This window comes from Miniopterus natalensis, chromosome 10 (genome assembly GCF_054644295.1).
Source record: "Miniopterus natalensis isolate mMinNat1 chromosome 10, mMinNat1.hap1, whole genome shotgun sequence".
Classification (NCBI taxonomy): Eukaryota; Metazoa; Chordata; class Mammalia; order Chiroptera; family Miniopteridae; genus Miniopterus; species Miniopterus natalensis.
Genome location: NC_142090.1, coordinates 27,852,544 through 27,879,688, shown reverse-complemented (window position 1 = coordinate 27,879,688; position 27,145 = coordinate 27,852,544). Strand labels below are relative to the sequence as shown.

The 27,145-nt window shown below is 38.5% G+C and overlaps 1 protein-coding gene across 1 annotated transcript in view; it reads left to right on the top strand.

Moving 5' to 3' along the window:
* The first annotated feature begins 573 nt into the window (after positions 1-573).
* The window catches only part of TES (testin LIM domain protein), a 43,666-nt gene continuing 17,094 nt past the window's right edge, over positions 574-27,145 (top strand). Inside the window, exons 1-2 of the mRNA XM_016201634.2 lie at positions 574-753; positions 22,459-22,544. Coding sequence (XP_016057120.1) covers positions 727-753; positions 22,459-22,544 — 113 coding nt within the window. The 5' untranslated portion in view covers positions 574-726. The remainder of the gene's footprint in view (positions 754-22,458; positions 22,545-27,145) is intronic.

Genomic DNA, 27,145 nt, shown 5'->3' with positions numbered 1-27,145 from the left:
TATTGGGGTGACATTGGTTAATAAAATTATATAGGTTTCAGGTGTACAATTCTGTAATAGGTTCCTTTTCAGTGCTGGGGACTGAAGAAAAGCATTTGCGCAAAGGCTATCTTCACAACTGAATAATGAAATTAGAGTGCAATGCCCATCAAAGGGATCCCTAACAATCTCCGCAGTATCTTTTCTTTCTCCTAGCCCTGAAAATAAACCAGGAAGCTAGCAGTGGGATAAGTACTCCTCAGGATACAGGTCGAAGGCCAACACAAGTACAAGCTACCGGAACGGAAAGGGCTCTTCCTTCTCTTCAGCGGGAGGCAGGCTTTACGAGTGCGTGCGCAGACCATCGCTCCCGCACAGACCCGGTACCCGCCGGGCGACCCCGCTCCTGGGGCCCCGCCACGTACGCAGTCCCGCCCCTCACCTTGACGGCGGCGCACTCTGGCCCAGAAGGTGCCTGCGGCGCTCGGTGATTGGCGGCTGCCCTGCGCTGCCCTGCTACCATTGGCTGCCCGGGACTCTTTGTTCCAGGTCCCCGCCTCAGGATGGCTGCAGCTGACTGGGCGGCGGAAGTTTGACGGTGCCGGGCGAGTGGCTGCTGCACCGGCGCCCACGTCCCTGCAGATCACCTCCCGCCTCTCACCCCCAGTGCCCGCGGCGTAGCCGGAGGACTGGAGAACCTGTGCGTGAGAACCTGGACTGGAGAAGGGACGCCTCTGGTACCCAAACATGGATCTGGAAGCCAAAGTCAAAAAGGTAGGCGGCGGCGGGCTGCGGCCGCTTCACCTGGCCGTCGGCGGTAGGTGGGGCTCAAGGGCTTCCTGGCTCTAGCCAGCTCCCCGACCGGTGCCCCGGGCACTGGTGCCCGCCCCTGGGGGTAGACGGGATACCCGACGTCCCGGTTAACTCCTGAAACCCGGGACCGACGGAGTCGGGCACGCGAGAATGGGCCGGCGCGGGGCCTGTCTCTGGTCTAACTACGTCCGACGGTTGGAAGTATTTGAAACTTCCCTCAAGATGTTTCAGCTGCGCCTCGCCTCCCAAAAATAAATGGATGAGGTTAGGAACAGTTCGGGCGAGACTGTGACGCCAATTCTTCGGTCCCCGTAAGTTCAACACTATTAAGACTAAGACTCGTGGCTTAGGGTGCTGGTGTGGCTGACAGCTCAGGCCGCCGCCTCTCCCAGCCTGGCTGCCCTGGGGTCGCCTGAGTGAGTGCTGGTTTAATGCCCTTCATTCGCACCCGGGGCTGATGCTTAAGTGAAAAGTGATGGGTTTTTTTTCTCTCATACATTTCTTTATTGCCAAAGCACTGCCACCCTCTTAGGAAGTTATCTCTCAAAAGAAAACGTTCTTCCTCTTTGGCAGCTAACCCCAAGTGGCGACTGTCTCCAGTGCTTTTAGCGCCCGGTGACTTTTCCCGCCTGACTGCCCTGGGCGACGCGACCCAAGGCACTCCCTGAGCTGCTCCCTCTTTACGTGAGCCTCTCGGTTCCTGGAGAAAGGGGTGGGGACCAGACTGTGACTCAAAAGGAATGCTGATGTCACATTCCACTGATGTCACATCCCCGTGTAATGTTCTGTGTGTAAGGTCTGTTTCTAAGTAACTGCTCGTGTTTACTTTGCGGTAAATTTAAGCTAGCTGCCCCTTATCAAACAGAGAAGGAAGTTTTGCAGAAAGAGAATAGAATCTAATTTTCTTCTCTTGCTTACTATGCTTGCCAGTATTGCTGTTATTTTATCTTCTAAAGACAAAATTTCTGACTTGAGCATTAATTCTGTTCATGCCCAAATTTGGATTTTTGAAAATGCATGAAAATCCAAATATTAGGTTAGGAAGCTGTTGAAAAAACAAAAACTTGCAGTGAGAAAACAGTTCATCCTTTATCGGAACCAGCATTCAAAGGGAATCTAAGGACAGGAGAAGATAATGTAAATTTTAGGAGTAGCATGATTGCATCCTGGTCTTTTCCCACTTGGTTTCTTAATTCTTTTATTGAGACTAATATTTTTTTGTTCATCTTGCTTGCCACTAAGCAAGCATTTTGGTTGCTGCTTAGTTAGCCTTCTGTTGATGAACACTTTTTTAAATGGGTAATAGTTACTTAATTTAGTAGTTGTCTAAAATTTGGGGGGTCTTCCATGCTTATAAATATTGATTCAAAAACTGCTTTTAGACATCAACATTCTTTGGTGAGGGGGTGAGAGGGAGGGATGAATAGGTGAAGCAGAGAATTTTTATTAGGTCAGTGAAATTATTTTGTATGATACTATAATGATGGATACATGTCATTATATATTTGTCAAAATGCATAGAATAAATAACACCAAGAATGAACCCTAATAAAAACTATGGACTTTGGGGGATAATGATGTGTCAATGTAGATTCATCAGTTGTACCAAATATACCATTTTCATGTGGGGTATTGATACTGGGGAAAGCTGTGTATGGTACGGATATATGGGAACTTTGTGCTTTCTGCTCAGTTTTGCTATGAATCTAACACTACTCTGAAAAATTAAGTCTACTTAAAAAAAAGTTAACATCTAAAAGTGATTTTGAAAGTATTTGAATATGGTAATGGAAGATTTGACTTTGGGTGGTGGGCACACAGTGCATATACAGATGATGTATTATAGAATTGTACACTGAAACCAGTGTCACCCAATAATATTAATCTAAAAAAAGAAAAAAGTATTTGAGACAAAGAAGAAGTAATTCTGAGGGAGAAAGTCCAAAGTTAAAAATTAACTTTGTGCTTGCAAGGGAAAATGCAGACATTATTTATAAACAATTTCCTTAGTTTTAAAATATGGATTATGATAAATAGTACCCTTGATATATGGTGTAATTATTCTCCTTCATCTCTTCTTTACTTTAAAAGGTTATCTTTTCAGCCAAGAATATTATCCTTCTCTCTAATTTTCCTCCTTTCCTCCTCCAAGAAAAAGGATATCATAAATTTAAAACTTTTACAGATAATCCCATGAAAATAACAAATCCCAGTTTCACTACCTTGTCCTCAACCAGTCAATTGGAAACTGCTAAGATACCCCAAAGATTTCCAGTTTGACTGCTAACCATGCCTTCTCTGTGGCTTTGTAGGACCCTTGAAATAATTGATGTTCTATGAATGCCACAAAGTTTTCCAGTCCAGAGAGTCAGGATCCCAGGAATACATGTTATAGTCTTCGCCATAATCTAAAAACAAGCAAACAAAAGCCCCTTTCATTCCCTTTAGAAATTGTCTTCTAACACACCAGAAGAAGGAATCATTACAAGATTATCTGATCTACTGGCAAAGCCTTCTCACCCTATTTTGGTACCTAGATAGTGTTCAGGTCTGCTTCTTTTTGATTTGAGTGTACAAGAGCAATAATAGTTTGAATGCAGCTTTTAAAAAACCAGGTCAGAAGCTGGAGCAAAGACACAAGCAACTACTTAAATAAAACTAAATTTGACTTCTATTTTAAGATATGTGGCATTTTCCCTTCTAAAACCCTTATACTGTTGATTTCATAAGGAATTTTCCCCAGGCAGATGAAAGATATTATTTCTTTTTTCTTTTATTGTTATTATTTTTTTATTTTTAGTTTACCTTTATTGTTGAAAGTATTATAGGTATCCCTTTTTTTTCCCCCCCATTGACCCTCTCCACCTTGCTCCCACCCCTCCCCACGCCTTCACCCCATAATTGTCTGTGTCCATGGGTTGTGCATATCTGCATATAAGTTCTTTGATTAATCTCTTCCCACCCTCCACCCCCTCCCCTCTTCCCTCTGAGATATGACCGTCTCTTGCATGCTTCAGTGTTATGAGTCTATTTAGTTTGTCAGATCTTTTTGTTCATTAGCTTCTTCTTAAAGAAGATCCTTCAGCATTTCATGTAATACTGGTTTGGTGGTGATGAACTCCTTTAGCTTTTTCTTATCTATGAAGCTCTTTATCTGATCTGCAGTTCTAAATGATAGTTTTGCTGGGTAGAGTAATCTTGGTAATAGATTCTTGCTTTTCATTACTTTGAATATTTCTTGCCACTCCCTTCTGGCCTGCAAAGTGCGTTTTGAGAAATCAGCTGACAGTCCTATGGGTGCTCCCTTGTAGGTAACTAACTGCTTTTCTCTTGCTGCTTTTAAGATTCTCTCTTTGTCTTTAACATTTGGCATTTTAATTGTGATGTGTCTTGGTGTGGACCTCTTTAGGTTCCTCTTGTTTGGGACTCTCTGTGCTTCCTGGACTTGTAAGTCTATTTCTTTCACCAGGTAGAGGAAGTTTTCTGTCATTTTTTCAAGTAGATTTTCAATTTCTTGCTCTCTTTCTTCTCCTTCTGGTACCCCCATAATACGAATGTTGGGCTACTTGAAATTGTCCCAGAGACTCCTTACACTATCTTCATATTTCTGGATTTTTTTTCTTTTTGCTCTTCTGGTTGGGTATTTTTTTTCTTCCTCATATTCCAAATTGCTGATTTGATTCTCAGAATCCTCTACTCTACTGTTGATTCCCTGTAAATTATTCCTTTCAGTTAGTGTTTTCTTCCTTTCTGACTGGTCCTTTATTATGTCATTGATGATCTCACTAGTTTCCTTAATAGTCTTATTAATATCCTTGAGCATCCTTATAACCTTTATTTTGAACTCTGTATCTAGTAGCTTGTTTGACTCCATTTCATTTAGTTCTTTTTCTGGAGATTTCTTCTGTTCTTTGTTTTGTGACATATTTCTTTGCCTCCACATTTTGGCTGCTTCCAGGTGTTTGTTTCTATGTATCAGATAGAGCTGCTATATATCTTGGAATTAGTGGAGTGACTTTGTGTAGTAGGTGTCCTGTAAGGTCCAGTGGCTCAGCCTCCCCAGTCACCCGAGCTGGGCCTTCTAGATGCTCCCCTGTGTGGGCGGTGTGCACTGTCCTGTTGCAGTTGAGCCTTGGTTGCTGTTGGCATCACTGGGAAGAATTTTCCCCCATGCCAATTGGCTGTGAGGACCAGCTGCAACTACAGCCAAAGAGTTGCTGAGCTGGAGACACCCCTATGGAGCAGGATTTATTTCAGTGGAGCTTTGGTGTTCACCAAGTGCGCCCCTTGAGTGTGTCACTTGTGGATGTGGTAGGGTTGTAATCCAGTGTAGTCGAGTCTGACCACCAGGTGCACTGTCTCTGGGGCCTCCTGGGAGGTGCAAAGTCAGCCTGTGCCAGTGCCTTGCCCAGGGCCACCCAGCATGAGCTACACAGCAAACCGTAGTTGGCTGCTACTTGGAGGTGACTAGGAGAGGCCAAGCTGTGAACCAATTGCAGGCTTTTGGTAGTGCTAGTCCTGGGGCCCCTTATCAAGATCTATGGGACATGCTGCTGCTTGTTTGAGAGATTTTAGGGAAGTCCTAAGCATGAGGCTAGAGAGGCCACTTGCATAGAAAAGCCACTGGAAATGGCTTGGATGAGCCTGCAAGTAGGGAGGGGCAAGGTCTTCAGGAATCACCAGGGTGGGGGAAAGGTGTGAGTTAGGTGCTGGATATTCAAATATGGTGCCTGCCTGCCAGCTCTGTTGGGGGAGGGCTCATCAAAGGAGCAATGGCCTCTGCCAACTCTTCTGTCTAGGAGAAAGTTGCCCCTTCAGCTCTGATTCCAGGCAAGTTAGTTCCTCTGTGAATGTCCCTGGTTCCTTTCAAGCTGCTGCCCAGCGCTGGAGCTCATAGGGAGTTTATCTGAGTAAGTCCATGTGTTGGCCCTTTAAGAGGAGCTGCCTGGGACTCCTGCAGCCTCCTAGTCCCTCAGCCACAGTCTCCGCTGGTTTTTATAGCACAAAACGGTGAGGACTTCTCTCGGCACTGGAAGCTGGGTTGGTGGGCCTGTTGCGGGCTTGCTACCCTTCACTCCTCTGGGAAACCTCTACTGCTGAGATATCCCTCCTGGTTTTAAACTGTAGCACTGGGTGTGGGACTCTGGCCATGTCTCTGTGATTCAGCCCTGATCCGCCCCCTGTCTCTGCCCCTCCTACTGGTCTCAATGCTTCTTCAGTTCCCTCATTGTAGGACTTCTGTGCAGCTAGATTTCAGGAGGTTCTGAATGATGGTTTTCTGTATTTTAGTTGTAATTTTGATGTGGTTGTGGGAGGGTACCGCTTTTACTTACCTGCCATCTTCTTGTCTCATCTGTTATTTCTTTTCTCCATTAACATTTTGTATAAGCAGAATTAAAGAGGGTTGTCTGTATTCCACAACAACCTAGGTGGATGATCAACTTATAGGATCCTTGGTTTCCACATCATTTGCTCAATTTGGATTAATTATCATCACAAAAACAAGGGTTTTTTTATAATTAGATTTTACTATGTTTTGTTTTGGTTGAAATAAGTGAGCTGTTGCTAGGATGTGGGAGCTAGTTTGGTTATACAGAGTTTTTGTTTTAATAATATTTTAGAATAGAATTTGACTTTTACATCTTTGCACTGTCTTATGAATTATGCATCTAGATCTCTTCCTTATGTCTCAGTCTCTTCATTATAATTGACTTTGTGTAAGCAGAGCCTATGTCTACTTGGCAAAATACAGTGGCCTTTGAAAAGCAGAAACAGTCTCATTTTGGGGTGAATGGTAAATCATGGCCCACAGACAACTGTTTTCCTCTTTCATTTCTGTGTTACTCTCCCATGAGAATCACTTTTTTTCTTTTAAAACCATACCAGAGAGAAAGAGAACCATACCAGGGGGAAACAGAACTCCAGTAATTTCCATACACTGCCTGGAATTGCTGGTTGAAAATCGCTGCTCTAGGTTATATTTTTCTTTTTATCTAGATTGCAAGCTTATTGAGAAATGGATTCATGTACTATTTATACTTGCAGTTATTTTTGCTGTTCAAAGCAATCTTATGAAGTAGACTTTAGCCTCATTTTAAGGATAAAGAAATTGAGGCTTAGATAGGTTAATCTGAAACTGGCAGAACCTAACTATGATCTTGAACCATAGTCTTGAGAATCCATGCTCCTTCCATCATGCCACCTAGCCCATAAGTCTTCTTATATTCCTGCCTTTCTCACTAAATATATGGTGAATGAATTATCCTAATATAAAATGAGAAATAACATAAGTACATTTTAACATCTTTATTTGTTTAAAGGAATTATATTGGAGGAAGTGGTTTCTGTCCCAATAAAATTACCACCTGCTGGTGGTTGTTTTTTTTTAATATTTCATTTATACTTTATTCATGTTGTATGTGTGCCCTTTTGTGTAAGTTGCCATTAACCTTCTTTGGACACTAGAGGGCATTGCATCAAGGTTGATTATCAGCTTTAGAATCCTGGGTTCACTCCTTAGACCTGGCACTTACTAGTAGTGTGAATTTGGCAAAGCTACTTAAACACTCTAAACTGCAGGATCCTTCTCTGAAAATGGGTTACAGCTATCTATCTTACCAGGGGTATAAGGATAATGGAGATGAATGTTTTAAAGCACGAAGAATAGTTTCTGCACATAGATCATTATCAAGAAATCAAGTAGAGGGAGGAAAATCCTTCATAGGTCTTCAAACTATTTAATAGGCATCTGAATATATTATCAAGCATTTTATGACAATGTTTTCAGGAAACTATTGATACTTGGTGCTTTGTTGGGCACAAAGAAATGATCATTTAAACTTTAGTTGGATATATTATCTTAATGTTGGATATATTAAATTATTGGATTTAATTTTTTTCCTTTTTATAATCTGCAAGTTTTTTTATTTTAATATTTTATGATAAAAGTAAACATTTATAAGTAATCATTTTCTGTACTTATTTGAGTACATACCAAAACTATATTAATTAGGTTCTCTAGAGAGGGGGCATTTGATTTAATATTACCAGGTATTCTGGTCTAGTATAGGGAACAGGTATGTTTTCCTGAACAGAATCTTCCTCAAAGTTTTTGTGGTAAATTGCAAAAATGGCCACAATTTTTTACAGCACTTCCCTTTCAGAAATGAAGTCTATTTTCCAACCCTTTAAATCTGGGCTGTCAGTAGACTGTGATGGAAGTAATGTTATGTGTACTCCAGGTTTGGACCTCAGGGGACCTTTTTGCTTCTAACTACTTTCTTGGAACCGTGCTGCTATTATGTGAAGTAGCCTAGCCCAGCCTGCTGGGGAATGACAGACCACATGGAACAGAGGAAACATCTCAGCTGAGGCTCCTCTAGACTAGCTGTCCCAAGGCGACTACAGATACAGTGAGTCCAGCTGAACCCAGAAGCATGAGTGGAATATCATGGTCAGAAACTACATGGTCAGAATAAACAGTTGTAACAAGCCGCTATGTTTAAGGGTGATTTTTTTTTTTTTTTTTAAGGCAACAGATCATAACTTACACCCCCTCTACTACTACTAGGGTGCAAGTCTTCTTAGCCTCCCACAGTGAGCTATGGAAAGGATTTTCCCACTCTGAATTACTCTCATAGCCCTCTGTACATATGAAAGAATGGGCACTGTAGTTTCCTTGATATCATTGGTTATTTGAGAATGCCCCCTCTTTCTAACCTAGTCAAAACTAATTTTGATTTGCTTGTTTTTCCATCATGATAAATGAAAATTAAATTAATATACAACTGAAATTTGATCCTAATTGTAAAAAGTGGTATAGGCATGTTTTGAAAGTTGTCTATTTCCCCTAAATCATTAGACAAATCTAAAATTATGTCTTATGTACCTTTTATACTGGAAAGTCTTTAGGCTATCGTCTAAATGTAGAACATAAGCATGTGAAATCAAACCACTTCTCTAATAGAAAAATCAAAAGATTGGTCAAAAATTAGTTAAGGTTGTTATGTTTACACACCACAACATGTAAACAATTCATTTTTTGCAGAGTAAGGGATGGTGTGAAAAGGCTAGGCAGGAGAGTTGCATCTCTTCCTTCCTAGTCTCCATTTACTCAAGAACCCTATTTGTGCTATACAATTTTGTTTTTGTTGTAAATGCTCCTGGTTGCCAATCCTGGGCAAAAGTGGAAAATGAGATTTTCTTTTGTCATGCCCCCCTCCCCTGATCCTTGTTTTCTCTGCCTTCTCTTCACTGAGCTTTACTCTCTAAGTCTCTGGGACCCTCCTATACCCCCTGGGTAGCCTCCTTGAACGGATCTCTCAACCAGTGCCCCAAGCCTTTCCCTTCATTCTCTGCTCTGTGAAGAACACACCTCTACAGTAAAACCTCGATATAAAGGACTGATATGGGCGAGAGGGTGTCCATTAAAGCTGAAAGTCCATTATATAGTAAAGTAGGTGTTTATAAATGCGTATGTTAAAAAGTTAACAAATTAGCTTACCTGTCTTATGTAGACATGTTTGTGTAATTAAGCATGTGTGAAAAGTTTAATTTCACAGAAAAGTTTTCTATATGTATTACTGTAACTTTAAATTTATACTGAATAGGTCTAGTAAATGTGCGCATTCACCAGTCACTCGAGGGAAAAAATGCACATGCATTTCTGCAGAAAGTCACTACACGAGACAACAGAACCAATTACTGCATGTGATGCGGTATGATCACGTGCTAATCATTTGTGGAGCATTGTTTACAAGCGGTGACTCTTGGATTTAAGTACATAGACTATAGTTGTAGATATGTAACATTTATGTCAGCAAATTACTACAGTATTTTTTCCAACATGTGGCCTATTTGCTAAAATTTGTTAAAGATAACAGTGAATTAATAACAAAAAAAATGACCAGTTAATCTCATTATAAGCAAATCTTGGTTTAAAAGCATTTTAAAATTAACATTAATTTTCACATATGACATATGGACCAGAAGTTTTGTCCGTTTAATCCGAGGTCCACAAAATTGAGGGTATACTGTACTGTGTTCTTTTCTGGCATGTGCTCTGATTTGATAGGGAATTAGTGCAATAAGTCAAATAATTGTACAGTCATGCTCCCTTTGCCCTCACCCATCTGTTACAACAGGTTACTCCTAAAGAAATAACACTACAGCCCTTAGGTCTGGCAAAAATGATGGCAATATTCAAGTTTTGGGATACACAGAATCTTAATACAGGCCTCTTAATATTCAGCTATGAGATTTTCTCTTTAGAGCCAGTTAGAGGTAGTGACACAAGACCAAATTAGGATTGTTTTTCATGATTTAAATTCTTTTAAAGGATTCCTACAGATGCCTTTTGGTATCAGGTTTTTAAAATCCCTTTTATAGCTAATAATTGAAGGCTTGTGTATGAAAGCATGTGCCATTACAGAGTCCTTCTTTGGAATCAGATCGTATCCAGTCCTAATTAAGAAGCAATTTCAGCAGCAGTCATAGCCTGTTAATTCTGACGTGTTTTTTTTTTTTTCATAGCCTGCACTGTCTTTCTCAAAGTCACAGATTCAGGAGGAGGCCTTTTTTGAGTAGAGTCCACAGGAAGGGTAGTCTGTTCAACATTTCAGGCAACTTCCTTTGCAGTAGTATAAAAATAATTGGGTAGTGAAAACGGACATTGGGTCCTTGCTGCCTGTCACCACTTGAGCCAATTAAGCAGAGACAGGGTTGAATTATATATAAGTGTTTATTCCAATATTGCTGGCAATCTAAGAGAACAGTAATGGTCATCCACGAAAATCTGCTCTGCTGCCCCTGCATAAGCCAGCTGCTTATATTGGGTAGAAGGACAAAGATTACATGGGAAAGTAGGAATTATAGGTTTGGGGAAGTAGGCAAGGAGGGCTGGGGGTCGCAAAGGGCAGGCGCCTCAGGGCCTCTAGGGTGGGTGCCTCCAGGACCAGATTACAAGCAGTGCGGGCTGGGGATTGCAAAGGGTGGGTGCCTCCAGGATTCCATTGCTTCAGGAACAAGGTGTTAATCTTTCCTTGATGACAGGCATTTCTCAGAAAAGGAGAGTAGATCCATTCCAAGGGTAATTCCCATGTCCTGGGGCATACAACTAGCCAGGTTAGAAAGTGCTTTTTCTAATTAGAACAGAACAATCACAGTTAACTGAACATGATTAATATTTCTTTTAACTATAGCTGACAATCACAGTCAACAGAGCATGATCAACATCTCTGTCCCTAACAATAGAAGTCAGTTTGGAACATGTTTATAAGGAACCAGCATAAACTGAACAGAGAGAATATATTTCTGTTTATCATTTGCTTACCCAAAGTGCAGATCTTTAAAAAAATCTAAACTATTTTGCCTGTATCAATACTGTAAGGATACATTAGATTTTGAATAAGTAAGCAGTAGTGGAAAAGTAGTTACAAACCACTGACTATAATACTATCTAATTTGAATCAAGTAATTTTCATCGTGATATCACAAAGTAGTGCTATATTTGTTTTATTTTACTTAATTCCATCACCAGCTAAATTTATGTAATAGCATAAAGTTTATATAAATCCTTCCTTATGATACTTTTATCCTGTGTTCGTTAAGGAGGACTAGGGCATATTCTGAAAATGGTGATTTTTTTTCTCTTAAATATATTTCTGGAAATTTTTTGCTAGTTGAACCTAATATTTTGTACTCTGGTTTGTGATTCAGTTCTATAGTACAAGTATGTTTGTATATAAATGTACACACAAGTGTATATATATGTTGAGATGGATAGAGCATAAGGCTTAGAGACTAAAAATCATATTCTATCCTGTCTTCTGGAACACTGTTCCCTGGTCCTGATTGAATATCTAACAAATTGAAGGAATAAGAATATTTATAAAAAAGGAGCAAAGTTCTATTTTACTATGCCCATTTGGATGAAGAAATATTTAAATATTTGAAATGGAAAAATAATGGCAAAGGTGGTAGAAAATCATCCACTTGTATTCCCTCCTCCCTTTGTAATAAGTCTGTGTCATCACAAATTGATTAGTCTTTGGATTTAAAGTCATACAGAAAAGAAGTTACGGTAGGCAGCCTCTAAGATGGCCCCACTGATTCCCACCTTCTAGAATTCATACCCTGTGTATCTCCCTGCCCTTGAGTGCTGGCTGGACCTGGGCAATTGCTACCAAAGAGTATAACATGACAGGAGTGATGGTATGTCACTCCTGACATTAAAGACTTCAGTTTCCCTCTTAGGTGATCTCACTCCCTGAGATCACTTGCCCTGAGGAAACCAGCTGCATTATGAGACTCCAGCGTGAGAGAACTTAAAAGTGGGTCTCCCTGGCAGTTGAGCCTTACGATGATTACAGCCCTAGCTGACCCCTTATTGCAGCCTTGCAAGTGACCCTGTGCCAGCCCACCTAGTTAAGCCACTCCCAACTGCCTGACCCACAGAAACTGTGAGATGATAAATGTTTGTTATTTTCAGCCACCAAGTTTTGGGATAATTTGTAACTAATACAGAGGTTTTACATTGTAAATCTAGAAATTTAGTGATTTAAAAAAAGTGAAAAGAATATTTCCATTTTTGCCTCATTGTATTATCCCTGGCCACTACAATAATAATGTACAGAATCATCTATATAATATAGCAAATTATTTTAGTACTAATGATAAGTCTATACATTTTGAATAAAGATTTTTCAACTCTGAGATTTAATTTATTCATTTATACTTGGTTGTTTCTTTTAAATCATTTTTTTCCTCTTGCTATAACATTGGAAGAGACTTATTTTGCATCAGGACCCAAGATTTTCCTCACTCCTCACCACTTCCCATTCTTTTGAAGGCCTTTGTGTGTGTGTGCGTGTGCGTGCATGTGTGTGAATTAATCACCTCAGGGCCTTCTTTGTTAGTACAGCTGGTATGCAGACATTCCATTTCCTTAAAATCAGTCTCAGATTTTTCTAGGAAAGAGGAGCTCCTGCCTAGCTAGGTACAAATAGACAGTCATTCAGATCAAAACCTATTGTTCTAGAGAAGTTACAGATGAGGAATATTACTCATTTAAGTTATTATTTATTTTTAAAATCTTATTTTGGATAAAAAAAACTTTGTAACTTTGTAGTTAAGAGCTCAGGATTTGGAGTTAGAAATCCTGAGATTCAAATCTCAACACTCACTTGCTAGTTGGGCAATTTTGCACAAATTACTTAATCTCTCTAAGCCTCAGTTTCCTTTTTTGTGAATAGGGATGATAACACTTTCCCATAGGTCAGGGGTGGGGAACCTTTTTTCTGCGAAGGGCCTTTTGGATATTTATCACACCATTCACAGGCCATACAAAATTATCAACTTAAAAATGAGCTATGAAAAAAACTAGATTTTTCGAGTCCCGTCTTCATTTGCCTTGGCAGGGACAGACCAAAGGATTTTGCAGGCTGTACAGCCCATGGGCCGGACGTTCCTCACCCTAGCCATAGGTTGTTTTGAGAAATAAGATGATGTATGTACTGTGCCTGGCAGGTAGTAAGATCTTAACAAATGGTGGTCGAGGTATTTGTGGTCGAGGTATTTTTACTATCACTTGTACCATCACAACCAGCAGTACTCACTAAGAAAAAGTACATTCAGAAGTATTTCAAGGCATCCCACCAAACTAAAATTAATTATTGTTTCCTATAAAAAACACACCAGGATCTATTTCTGATCTTTGTCAAATATGTTACCATATTTTTTGAGCTTATATAGATGTCTTAGGTAATCTGCTGCAACTTGATTATACCTCAGACTGAAGGATAGACAAATTGCCTTTGTGATGGTTCCTGTATCACTATACTGCCTTAAATGCAGGGGCAGATTGGTGGGCAGAAAGACTGACCCAATATCTCCAGAATAGAATTTATTGTAAACTATTGAGGCTGAAAGATCACTGTTTTATTTTTTTTCATAACAGAATAGTCTATGATTGTTTAATAGTGTGTGAACAAAAAGGTATTAGCCTATTTGGCTTGCAGTGAATTTGATTATATAGATTCATATAGGGCCCTGGCTTTGTACTTTATACACTGACAAGCTGGAAGACTGTGGAAATGAATCCTAGAATCTGCAGTGAGAGTTTTGTACCCATTTGCTTCTAGATAAGTGGTATTGACAACTGAAGACCCTTAGTTGATTATTTATGAGCTGTAATCTTTTGGTCTTACGTTAAAATTCTATTTCTTTCTATTTTTAAAAGAACTGATTTACTAAATATTTATCTTAACCCAGGGTCTTTTCATGTTCATGACTGGTGTTTAGGCACTAGTGGTTAAGAATAGGCATTTGCAATGTAATCACCTGCGGCAAGCTAAAAAGGTTCTGCTGTAATTTCTTCATCTGGAAGAAAATGCAGATAATAATTAATAGTACTCAGACTGTCATAGTGAAACCAGACATAAGGGGTCCAAGGCCACCTGTCACTACTTGTACCAAATTAAGCAGAGACAGAGTTGAATCATATACGAGCGTTTATTCTATTATTGCCGCAAAATGGGAGAGCAGTCACCCTGGAAATTCTGCTCTGACGCCCCTCGCCAGTTGGCTGATTATATATCAGTGAGGGAGAAGATTAACTACATACAGCCGAGAGCTACAAGAGTAACAGAGAAACGGGAGGGGAGGGTCTGCAGTCCGGCCTTCAGGAGCTCAAAGTCCTATAACCAGGTGGCTAATCTATGATGTTACAAACAACTCAGACTGTGGGACCAAAGAATGGTCAGCGTTCCTGAGGCACACTCCCGGAGCTGGTCAGGGTCAGGGCACAGCAACCACATCAAAGCATATCCTTTCCTTGGTCTGTTCTCAAAATGTATTTCTTTTCTGAGTAATGGACCCACTGAGGCATCTTATCTTTTTACAGCCTCATTTCATCCTCCAGTTTCCCAGGGTCTGTAAGAAAACTTCTTATCTATAGTTAATAAGGTGAATGATTATTAAACATCTGTGGCTCTATTCTTACTATGTGCCTTTCCCCACTATCAATAGGACAGTTATGAGGGTAAAATTTGATGATCCATGTAAAAAACTTAGAATCATGCCTGGTAATATAAGCACTAAATAAATAATACTATTTTGCATATTTGAAAGTTGTTTAAGAGAGTAGATCTTAAAAGTTCTCATCACAAGAAAATTATTTTGTATCTATTTAAGGCGACATATGTTAACTTGACTTATTGTTGTGGTTATTTTTCAATGTACATAAATTTCAAATCATTATGTTCTATATCTTAAACTAATCTTTTATGTCAATTATACCTCAACTCAAAAAAAGAAAAATAAATATTTGCTGCTGCTGTTATTATCATCACCACCCCTGCCAGAGCCTTTTTGTGTATGTGGACAGTGGGAGAGTGGAGAGGGGAATTCCTTAGGGTAAAGTTGTGCTATGTTAAAAATCATTTGTAATTAAAACAAGTAATAAAATTTAGGCATCAGGAATTCAAATAGGAACAAGAAACAGTCTAATAGTATAAACCAATGTGTAAACAGTCATAATAAAAAATAATTAAATAATAGAGTTTGTATCAAGACCAAATAAGAATTCAGAAGAACATTTCAGAAAATAAAGTTATCACAGAATAACTGACTTATAATTGGCTTTATGGAGAGTAGGATTTTGCCTGATGGAGGACAGGGGAATGAGATCCAGATCCTCTAGAAGCCAGAGCACAGCTGGAGGAGAGGTGAGTATGGAGGGGTTTGGTAGGAGTGAGGGTGGTGCCAGGTTAAAAAGGCCCTTTACTGCCATCCTAAGATGTGAAACTCACTGAACTTATTAAAATATCTAACAGTGGTACTGTTATGATCATCTTTAGGTTTTATTAAAATATTTTGGGAGCAACAATACAACTTCATACAACAGGAGCAGTCAGTTAGGAGAGAGTAGTCTCAGGTTGATATCACAGAAGTTTGAACATGAACAGTGGAGTGGAGATGAAACAAATTTGTCAATTTTAGAGAAAAGATCAGCAACATGGGAATATAATCATGGCTACACAAGGATAAAGAGACCTCCCAGCCCCAGACTTGTTCTTTCTCTCATGTATTTCAGACTTGAGTAAGGGAGAGATGGAGAATTTTGTTCTTATAAGCAAAGAAAAAGATATAGCAGTTTTATTAGGAATGATTAATAGGAGCTCAATCACAATAGTTTTTATTCTCACCTAAGAGAGTTGGCAAATTATATTTAAGTCTGGTTTTCTATGTAATCTCTCCTTTTTTGGCACTATAAATCTCAGTAGAGATTGGAAAACAGGCAATGAACTAAAAATCTAAAACAGTTTGAAATCTTGAATCAGAGATTAATCAAAATAAATTGATTCATGGGATGGGATTTCACAGATTCCACTAGGTTTCTAAGAGACTCATGTGCTGAGAGGAATTATTTATTTAGAAATGTAGTTCTGAAGTACAGCACCCCATTTCTACCCTTACAACAGCTACTTTAAGATAAACAAGAGCAACATAATTTATTATGTAGAAGTAATGACCTCTTCTCCTTTCCTGGCGCTGTGTAAAGAATTGCAGCCCACAAAATTCCAGAGGATAGATAACTGTAGAAAGTTGATTAACCCTTATTTTAGCTTCTGTATACTGCTTCACTAGTTCCACCACCTGCATCCCCTTGACCAAACTGCTCTCCCTTAACCAAATAGAATGTAGGTAGTTTGTTTTTTCTGCCTTTATATTCTCCCTGCAAAAACTGTTTGGGGCTGCGAGTTTGTTTAGGGCAAGAGCCCATTCGCAGCTGCTGGCTAATAATAATAAAAAACTCTAAATAAACGATTTGGTCTCTGTATGAATTAGTCTCGCATAACTTGGGTGTAACAGTTTCATAGTCCTGAATAGTCGTTTCTGTGAACAAGATCTAAAATGCTCTTTAAGAGAATAATAATATGAATATATGTGTGTATATACATTTATGTGTGTGTATATATACACATGTGATAGGTAGATAGACATTTACATGTATACACATACAGAGAGGGGGGCCTGTATATGTATATTTCATATACTTTGGTCAGCTTCATTCCAAGATTATTAAAGAAGCCCTAGTAATGCTAGGTTGTTTAGTAGTGACATGATTCCTTGCTCCAGAAGAAAATTTGGTTATGAGAACAGCATGATCAGATGATCTCTCCCTGAATACTGCATAATATCTTCCAGATCTAGACACTGTTTGAAATACCATATGTTCCCTACCCATCTTTTTTCTTTTTATTTAAAGTATCTGATATGCAATACCCTTTCTGGGTCAGAAGGGTCACCTGAAATGTTGCCAACCTATCTGGCTGCCTGAAATTATGAATATGAAGAAATTAATTCCATTCCCATTTCTTATTCAAAATAAGCAAGGGATAAGAGTGTGTTTGGAGGCACAGATCATGGGGATATAAGTTAGATATCTGGAGCCTATAGATAAGGATATTTAAAAACTTATTTTTCTATGACTTGTGTTTCAGAATAAATATTATGGTCATTTTTATTTTTTCAAATGAACTTGATAGGTATTCCCAAAGCCTGACTATAGTTTTTTCAAATATAATCAATCTAAAAGACTTGTTTTCTTGGATACTGAAGAAGAAATCTTAATCTTTTATGTCCTTTTATTGATGCTGTCCCAAACGTGTTACTAAAGTTAAATGAAGTAGACAGCTTTGGGACTTGCGTGTTTATGAAAAACGTGCTTTTAGGCACCAAATGTTGATTCTGCAGGGAATATCATAGCATATTTGTTGTTTAAATAATTACATGCAACAGAACTGAGTCTTATTCTTTAGAACTTAAATTTTTTGTTCCCTATGTGTACGTTATGAACTCTTCTTCCAAACTAAGTCCAGACGATTTTGACTTATAAAAGCCAATAACATATTCACTTTCTCGAATAATTATTTTCTATTTAGTGTTTAAAACATTGAACAGATGACCATGTTGAATAACTTAGGTGAAGTTAATTTAAAACATAATTTGCAGTCATAATTATAGAATTAAGAGGCGTCTTCAAGTTCATCTACTTGATTCATCATTATCTAGATCAGGGGTGGGGAACCTTTTTCCTTCCAACGGCCATTTGGATATTTATGACATCGTTTGAGGGCCATACAAAATTATCAACTTAAAAATTAGCCTGCTATATTTGGTCAAGCTTTTAATTGAATTTATTGACTTTCAAGTTCCTCCTGCTGTTGCCTTGGCAGGGCCAGACAAAATGATTTTGAGGGCTATATATGGTCCAAGGGCAGGACATTCCCCACCCCTGATCTAGATGACGCCCGGGGGGGGAGGGGGGGGAAGACTTCTAAAATCACTGAACTTGGCAGTGACACCTTGTGACCAGATCCCAGTTTTTCTGACTCTCCGCCAGTGATCCTTCTACATTTCTATAGCTTTCTGTTTTTTTTTCTTTAGTCCTCTAGTATCTAAAACCATGTAATTTTAAAAATTGAGACATAATTGACATATTGCCATATAATTCTTGATTACAGTCAGGGTGCCTTAGCTGAGGAGCTTTCTGGGCTCCCCTTCCTCTCCACCATCCCCTCACACATACCTTTCCTGTTCTTACCCCTCACCAAGAATCCTTGAGCCCAGACACCTGGGCAGAAATTAACCTACATGACCTAGATGTCCAAGAGGAACAGTCATGGCTCTTGACTGTTCAAGAGAAGGACCTGGAAAGGAGAGGGACCCTGACCAGAGGGTATGGTTTGTGTTGAAGGTAAAGAGAAGGGAGGAGATATAGTGAGAAGAATTCTGGGTCTTGGATTTGAGGGAATACTGAACACAACATGAAGGAGGGAGAGAAATTAGCTGAGCTCTTGGGGCAGATGAGGTTTCAGATCTTGAACTGAGACTAGGAAGAGTTAGGGAATCCCAGTTCCTGTGAACCTCTGCCCCAAAAGATATAGGAATCAGCCTTGAGAATATAATCAGCCTCTAGATTATAATTTAGTCTAGAACACGCAATCTCCTAAACAGAGAAAGCACTTGCTGGTGAACTACATATCTTTGCTGTTGAGTGGCATTGTGGTTTTTTATGCTTACAGGTGACACAGAGGGTCAGTATAAGGAAGAAATTCCCACCCAGAGATGTGGCCTCAGTTAGAGATCCTCAGTGTTGAGTGTCAGTTGGGTTTAAGTGTATTTTTATACTTATAAGATAATTTCTCAAAATGAAACTCCCAAAGGAAAATAAGTTAATTGCCAGTCTGAAGTGCACTCTAGTTGCTTTAGCTGCTTACAGTGGTTTTGAAAACTAGGTGTCTTTTTTGTTTGGGTGTTTATTTTTAATTAGAACTGTTTCCGTTGGGTTATCTCAGGAGAGAGCATATCATATTGCCATGACCTCATTCCACTCTCTTTCATTTATTTGTTCTCTCTCTGGGGTACTTTAAGAGTCCCCTCACTCCTTATGTTCGAGCATTTGAAGAAGATGAAATATAGGGAGGTAATACTTTTTTTAGGTGGTCACAACTGAGCTGGAAAGGAGCCTATATGGAGATTAATTTGGCCTTCCAGGCAAGCCAGCGGGGGTTGGAAGAACACTGGAGCAATGATTTCTGAGCTTTCCAGGGCAGGTTGTAGAGCCATTTTCTCAAATTACTGCTTTTCTCAGTCAGGTCTCCTAGTTTCCCTAGGATCCCCCATCTGAGGTTTTAGTAGCAGAGATGAGAGGGGCTCTTGTCTTCCCACACTCAACCCCATTGCCTGGCTATTTTCTAACACTTCCTCCTTACCAGTCTCATCCTGTCTATGGGAATATCTTTTCCACTGTTAAACCTGGTGGCCCAAGACATGGTGCCAAATATTTGAGAAGATTTATTTTTTCCTTGGGAAAAGGGAAAGAAAGGGAAGGGAAAACCCACTCTGTGTACTACAAGGCTAGCCCTGTCACCTTTCAAGTGTTCTAAGATGTCTGCGGCTTCTGCCATGCCTTCTTCTGCCACAGGCCTTCCCATATGGTGTCCCCCCTGCCTCCTCTTTGCTGACTTAGATGTTGCCCATCTTTTTAAAAAAATCACAATTCAAGCATCACTTGTTTAAAAGACCTTTCCCAACCTCCTGACAGATTCAAATTTTCCCTTTATAAAGCTCTTTGAAAGTCTTCTGCATTTAGAGGTGTTGCAGGAGGCTTTGGAGGCTTGTAGTCCCTTTGCCTTGAAACAGAAGTGAGCCAGGGAATCCCTTTGGAAGACTGAAGGGGGCTCCCATTGGACACTCTATAGAGGTCTTCCCCTGCAGCTCAGGAGAGCATGAGTCAGACATCGAGTTTTAGGTTAATTTGCTGTTGCCTGACTGTGTGACCAGGAACAGGTCACCTTTAGATTTTGGCTTCCTAATCTCTTAAACCAGGGCAGTGCCTAGGCCTGTCCAGCACTAAAAATATGTGGGACACTTTAAAAGAGCAGATGTTCATGGAATACTACCAGTTTTAATAATTCTAATAAATATCTTGATAACTATTTTAAGAAGATAAAAAGCAGGTAGGAAAGAAACAACTTATTGAATTCCAAGGCTGACTTTGTAAATCAACAGTGAGATACTTAGTGTAAAATGCTGACTATTTGAGGTTCTAGTGATATTAGCTGAGCTTCCAAGTTTCATTCAGAAATAAAAAACATGATGGTATTTTTTCAGTATGTTTGTTTTATTTTGTTAAGCCCAATATTGCTCAGATCAGGAGATTAAGATTTAAAAGCAGGCAAGAATTTGTTCAAGCTTCCCTTTACCTTAGAGGCAGAAGCACACTTAGTCTCAGTTATTATCTAAGCCAGTAAATCTTTGTTTTAGGACTTACACATACTTTACACACATAGTTTGTATGTGTGTGTGTATGTTCTGTGTCATGAGATAAAATATATTCTTACTGTGAATTACATATAAGAGAGTTTAAAAGTAGTTGATCTAAGCTGAATTATGTGGTTAAGCTTTAATAATATAATCTTAATTTTCATTTGGGATCAGAGTTTAGCAGGAGATGTATGGAACACAGTACGAAGCAATTCCATACACCAGGTAAATTCAGGATTGTTGACTCTCCTTAATGGAAAACTAGAAAGGGCTTGAAAAATATATCTCTTTAGATTAGCTGTTCATTTTACTATGGGTATTGTAATGGAGAAAACTATTTAATTATGTGCCTTACAAAAGGCCAGAAAACTTGAATAGCCATCTCTCTCTGGCTTTTACTTAGCCCATTTTTTATTTCTATACTGCAAACTGTGAAACTATTTGATTCCTCAAAAGAAAAAAAAAAGCATATTCTAGTGTTAAAGTTAAATATACAATTTGGAGAATTATTCTTTTGAAAATTGGTAATGTAGACATGGCAAAGGTGATGAAATTTAGTTAATGTTGGGTAGATTTTTTTCACTATTAGAAAGCATGCTTGAGATAGTCTGACTTAAAATAGCATGGGTTCTGCTAAGCAGCTGAGTAGACCAGTTGGTTTTGAATATTTCCTTAGTAAGAGGATGTGGTGATTTTCTTCAGAAAAAAAGGAAGTGTTTTCTTTATTTAAAAAAAAAAAAAGAGGGCTTCCTGTTTATTAATTTAATTATTAAACTTAAGAGTGTGGCCAGGCTGATCTTTCAAGGAACAAGGTATAATGTGGTTTTGAATGCTTAGTGGCAAACAAAACTTGGTAACGTTACAAAAAGGTGCCATTGAAAAAATCTGTTACTTGTCTGTCTTGAAGTATTACTCTAGGAACCAGATAATGAATTTTTCAGTAGTCACTGATGTGATATTTAAAACACAAAATAAGCTGCTTTTTTTACCAGTGTACTGATGCAAAGCCAGTTGATTTTTTTTACTATAATATCAATAGTTGGATAAAAGAGCTTACATTTCCTTCTTGTTTCCTTCCCTCATGTCCTCCTCCCCCATTCAGGTCATGTATCAGCAAGTTCTTAGAATATTTATTTAATATGGTAAAGAAAACATTGTTTTGCTATAAAAGGGCAATAGTAATTTCTCCACCCCTACCCTGGCATAAAAGCACATGCCTCAGAATTAGACAGACCTAGACTTCTTTACACTTTGATCTTAAGGAAGTTCCATAACTTCTCTGAATTTCAGCTGTGATCTCTAAAATGGAGAATAATGTCGTCTACTTTATAAGCACTTTATGAGGTTGTGAGATAAGTGCTTATCTCAGTTCCTTGGCATTCAATATACTTTTGTTGTTGCTGTTGTTATATTTATCATAATATAAAATAATATTTGTATTGTACTGTCTAAAATCTTTCACACATAATATGTCATTTGGAGCCAGGCTTACTTTCTAAGCTTCCTTTACCTATTGTATATAGGACATGATAGTGGCCAAAGATATCAGTTCATGGCTTTTTGCAAATTGTAATATTTGTAGTCTTCTATATAGTTTTATTCTGATGCTTTTCATGAAAAAAGCAATAAGAATACAAAATATGTTATGTATGTTCTTGGAGTTACTGTATACATACCTGAGTGTCATCATTGACTAAACAATGTAACACTCATAAAAGATTTGTTTGGAAGTTTTATAAACAGGAATGGTAAGTGGAATTAAAAGTTCAATTTATTGAACATTTTAGATCTTTTTAAAGATGTAATAATAAATCTACATTGTTTTCTTTTTAACAGATGGGCTTAGGCCATGAGCAAGGATTTGGAGCCCCCTGTTTAAAATGCAAAGAAAAATGTGAAGGATTTGAACTGCACTTCTGGAGGTAATATTTTGAAAACTACAACCACATTAGGAATTTCTACTCTTTGGCAATGCTTCTTCAAACAGTGGAACTCTCTTACAAGTTTTCTAGCCTGGTTGCTAAGTTGCAGATCTGTTACTCTTTTGTAAGAAATAAATAAAAAATAAAGCTAGTCTGTCTTCCTGTCATTAAGTTTGAGCTAATTGGGCCATAGTAACTATATTTAGAATTGTTTGAGTTGTTTGTCCTTCAAACTTCTTATGAGTCTAGAATGCTGAGTATGTCTCTTTTCTAAATGACAAGTTTGTGGTAATCTCTCAGGACTGTTTATTAATTTAATTATTAGTCTTTTTATAATTATTGGTAACTTTGCACATCTTTGTCTGTATATTTGCAATAAACAATAAATATGAATGATGAATTGAGCATTCCGGTCCAGATTGTCAGGAAACTTGAATCTGAGCCTCTTCAAAATTTTCAGCTATAAATTTACTGCTGAAAAACTTTGAAGCACTTGAATTTATAAGAATAACAGAATGATAACTCATTGCCAGTGTCTTGATTTGAATCAAGTGCCTATATATGGAGGACAAATATTAGTAGGTCAAAAATGTGAATTTTGGCCCTAGCCAGTTTTCTCAGTGGTTAGAGCATCAGCCCATAGACTGGAGAGTCCTGGGTTCCATTCTGGCCAAGGGCACATACTTCTGTTGCAGGCTCAATCCCTGGTGTGTGCAGGAGGCAACCAATCAATGTATCTCTATCACATCAATGTTTCTCTCCCTCTCCCCTCTCCCCTCCCCCTCCCTCTCTGAAATAAAATTAAAAGAGAAAAAAGCTAGCTTTTATGTTGTAGGAAACAAAAGCAATTGTTTTAAATAGTGAAGGCAATAGAAACCTCAGCCCTCCCAGAAATGATGATACAGTTCTTTATTTGTAGGGTGCTAACATTTTCCAAAGTTTTTCAATTACTACAAGACTTAATATCCCATCCTTGTGCTACCTTTTCAGGGGTAACAGTTAGGCAATATGTCTGACATGTTTTAGAAAAACTAAAGACACTAAACACAAAATAGTTTTAATAGATTAGAATATTTCAGCTCCTCATATGTGCACCATTCTCTGTTGTGCTCATAGGGCCTTTGTGGAGAACTGCACTGCCCTCTGCTGGGCATAGTTCTTACTTTGCAATCTTAAAATACTCTTTAGCTCTGCTATACAGTTGCCAAAAACAGATATTTTTATTTTTTTGTTGTTAATATTTGCATCATAGCATGAGTAATACTTTATTCACTGGTACTTTCATGAACATTTACATCTAATACATTGAAGTGTTTAAGAAAAAAAGTGTTGCGTTTGAAGATTTAGATGTTTTTGAAATATCTAAGTATTTTTAAAACTTCTTTTGAAAGTTATAAATTTGATGGTATTTAATAAAATACAAATTCTTTCAAACTGTTGCTGAAGTAGAAGTTTTTTTATAGTATGTATTTTTACAATCAATAGGAAATAAACTTCAGTGCCTTCATATGGTTCCTTTATATTTTTCATATTAAAAGACTGGGATAAATAATGGACTATGTATTTTTTATTTAAAAAATGTACATACAGATATGCAAAAACCTCAGGTAGGTTTTTAAAGCTCATTTCTAAGTGATAACATCCATCTTTTCTCTAAACCAGAAGGTTAGTTTATAGTAATTTTTGTTTATATTATTTTTCTATTGCAGGCCACGATAATCTGATATTTTGAGATTAAAAATATGTCAGACAAGAGTAGATCTCTATGGCATGAAAATCACTTAAAAATTTTTTTTTCACGCATAATCATTTACTTGTCTAGGTGTAGTCTGAGGCTGTTAAGAGCCATGAAAGACGAGGGCTTTGGAATGACCTCCAATCTAGCTTGGGCCCATCCACATGGTACTAATTCTGTCTTCTTCCTGGCAGGAGTTCAGACACATTTTTCTGAGTATTATTGATAATTCCCTGACTTTTCCTCCACAACTGGAAGGCTTTGAGGGTAGTGCCTTTGACCTCCAGATCAGCCATTTTTCAGTAGTCTTTGAAGTAAAATATTATAAGCTGGTTGTCCTGAGTGTAACAAAGATTCCAGGTCTAGTCTAGGGCCACAGAACTGCTGTGATTAAAGTGGACATGGTTTCCCAGGACCCTACCCACTTAGCCTCCTTCTCCATTTTTATGGTGACCCTTGACTTCTAGGACCCATGGGGCTTCATGAGGCACAATGTGAAAGTCAGAGCTAAATTATTCTCCACTTTACACTAGTCTCTCCTTCCACACAGCCACAAGAATGGTTTTTTAAAGTGGATACTATTTTATACTTCCCAGTAGCTTAAGAACCTTTGGTGCTATCCCACTGAACTTGATCCTTTAGGCGAAGTCTTTGGCCTTTGATGTTAAACCTCAACATCTGGCCTCAGCTTGCTTTTCCAGCCTCCTCTCCCACTTCCCTTCCAAGCACCTTGTGCTCCAACAGCTTGGATGGATGCTGCTATCTGAAATTTCTGTGCCTTGTTGCATGTTTCCTTTGCCTGGAAAGACCATACATCTCACCACCAGGAAGCAAAAAGCCCTTCCTATTCTTCACACTTCAACTCAAGCACTACCTCTGAGAAGTCCTCCTTGCCCCCAGTATTAGTCTGCTTAGTCTTCTATAACAAAGTCCAATAGACTGTCTGGCTTAAATAGCAGTAATTTATTTTCTTATAATTCTGGAGGCTAGTAGTCCAAGATCAGGATGCCAGCATAGTTGGGTTTGGTGAGGAACCTCTCCTTGGTTTGCAGACGGCCGTGTCCTCAAATGGCCTTTCCTCAGGGTATGCACATGGGAAGAGAGACATCTCACTCTCTCTTCCTCTTCTTATATGGCCACCAGTCCTATTAGATTAAGACCCCACCCTTAGACCTCATATAACTTGAATTATTTCCCTCGCATTTGGAGTTAGGGCTTCAACATAAGATTTTTTGGTAGGGATCACACTTTAATCCATAGCACACTTTTTCCCTGTTTTAACCCCCCTCCCCGCAAAGTAAGGGATCATTTTTCCCCTTAGAACTTTGTACACTTGTAGGAAGCCAGGAAATCAATACTCAGACCTGACTATTCATCACTTGGGTATCCTGCTGCTCTCAGCTTTTAGAAGCCATTCACATTCCTTTGCACAGAGCCACCTCCGTCTTCAAAGCTAACAACAGTGCTTAGAATCCTTTCTGCACCTCACATCTCTCTGCCTTCCTCTTCTCTTCTCAGCCAGAGAAAACTCATTGCTTTTTAAGGGCTCATGTGATTAGATTAGGCAAACCTAGATAATGTCCTTTTTGCCATGTAAAGTAACATAATTATGAAAGTAACACCAGGGAGTAAAGGTGATAGGGTTCATCTTAAAATTCTGCTTACCACAGGATTTTATGTACCTGGTTAGTACATTTTATGTACTACCACTTGAAATAAGTGGTAGTTTTCCCATCTTATATATGAGAAATGAAAGACTTAAGAAAGTCAAATAACCTACCAATGAAATGGTTTAAAAATGGCAGAGCTGGAGTTTTTATCCAAAGCTTGCCAAAACCTTATCACCACCACTTTTCTACATGCAGACCAGAAACTAGAGCCCAGGCTTACACACTAATGACCAGTGAATGTTAGATTGCACCAGGCTCTCTTCTCAAAAGTATGGCACTTTTATGATATACACATCTTTGTGGACAGTGGAGTCCTTTAACTGTGAGCTTCCCCCTTCTTTAGTGTTCTTCAGTACACCAATGATTACAAGACTAGAGGAGAATTAAAGAGTAAGGATGCCTGACACTTACTGAATAAAAAGTACTACCTTCTGGGCACACTTTCAAGTAATATTTAGAGATAACAAATATTTATGCAATGTAAGTCATAAACCCAAGATTTTAAGAAGTTTATAGTCAATTATTTTATATTGAAAGCATAGTAATATCATTGGAACCATAGATCATTTATCATATACATAATAGAATTGTTCTCTTCTATCTCTGATAAATCCTTCCAATAAAACTGTTGCATTTTTATGAGAAAAGTATTTTTTGAATATAGCATACATCTGTTCAGACAATTTCTGATTGATGTAGAGCTGGCTGAAACTAAAAATTCCCCACCATAAATGGATTTATACCTATGTTGAATTCTATAACAGAGGCCCACACTTAACTCCATATATGTGTATCTCTGTTGTAAAAGGGTAGCTTCCAACCCTTATGGTTTGTAGCAGTGCCTTGACCATGCCCTTAAATCACTATGAGTGCCAGCAGCATGTTAGAGCACTCCAGTTGCTACTACTTGCCTTGCAAAAATAATTTTTACAAATAGGGATACAAAAAACACTTCTTTTTGGGGAGGCTGAGGGATAGTTTGACTGACTTCAGCTTGAAACTGTAAATATATGTGTGGGGTTTTTTGAGGCAGTGCTTTTGGTAAATTTTGGTACTGTCTTGGATTTAATGCAATAACTCTGAAGTTGTAAAATTGTGGGTATAAAGTTTTGATTTGTCATGCATGTTCATCTTTGTATGTGTATGCATTTAATGTGCTAAACTTTTTTGTATGATGAGCTTTTTAGTACAAATAA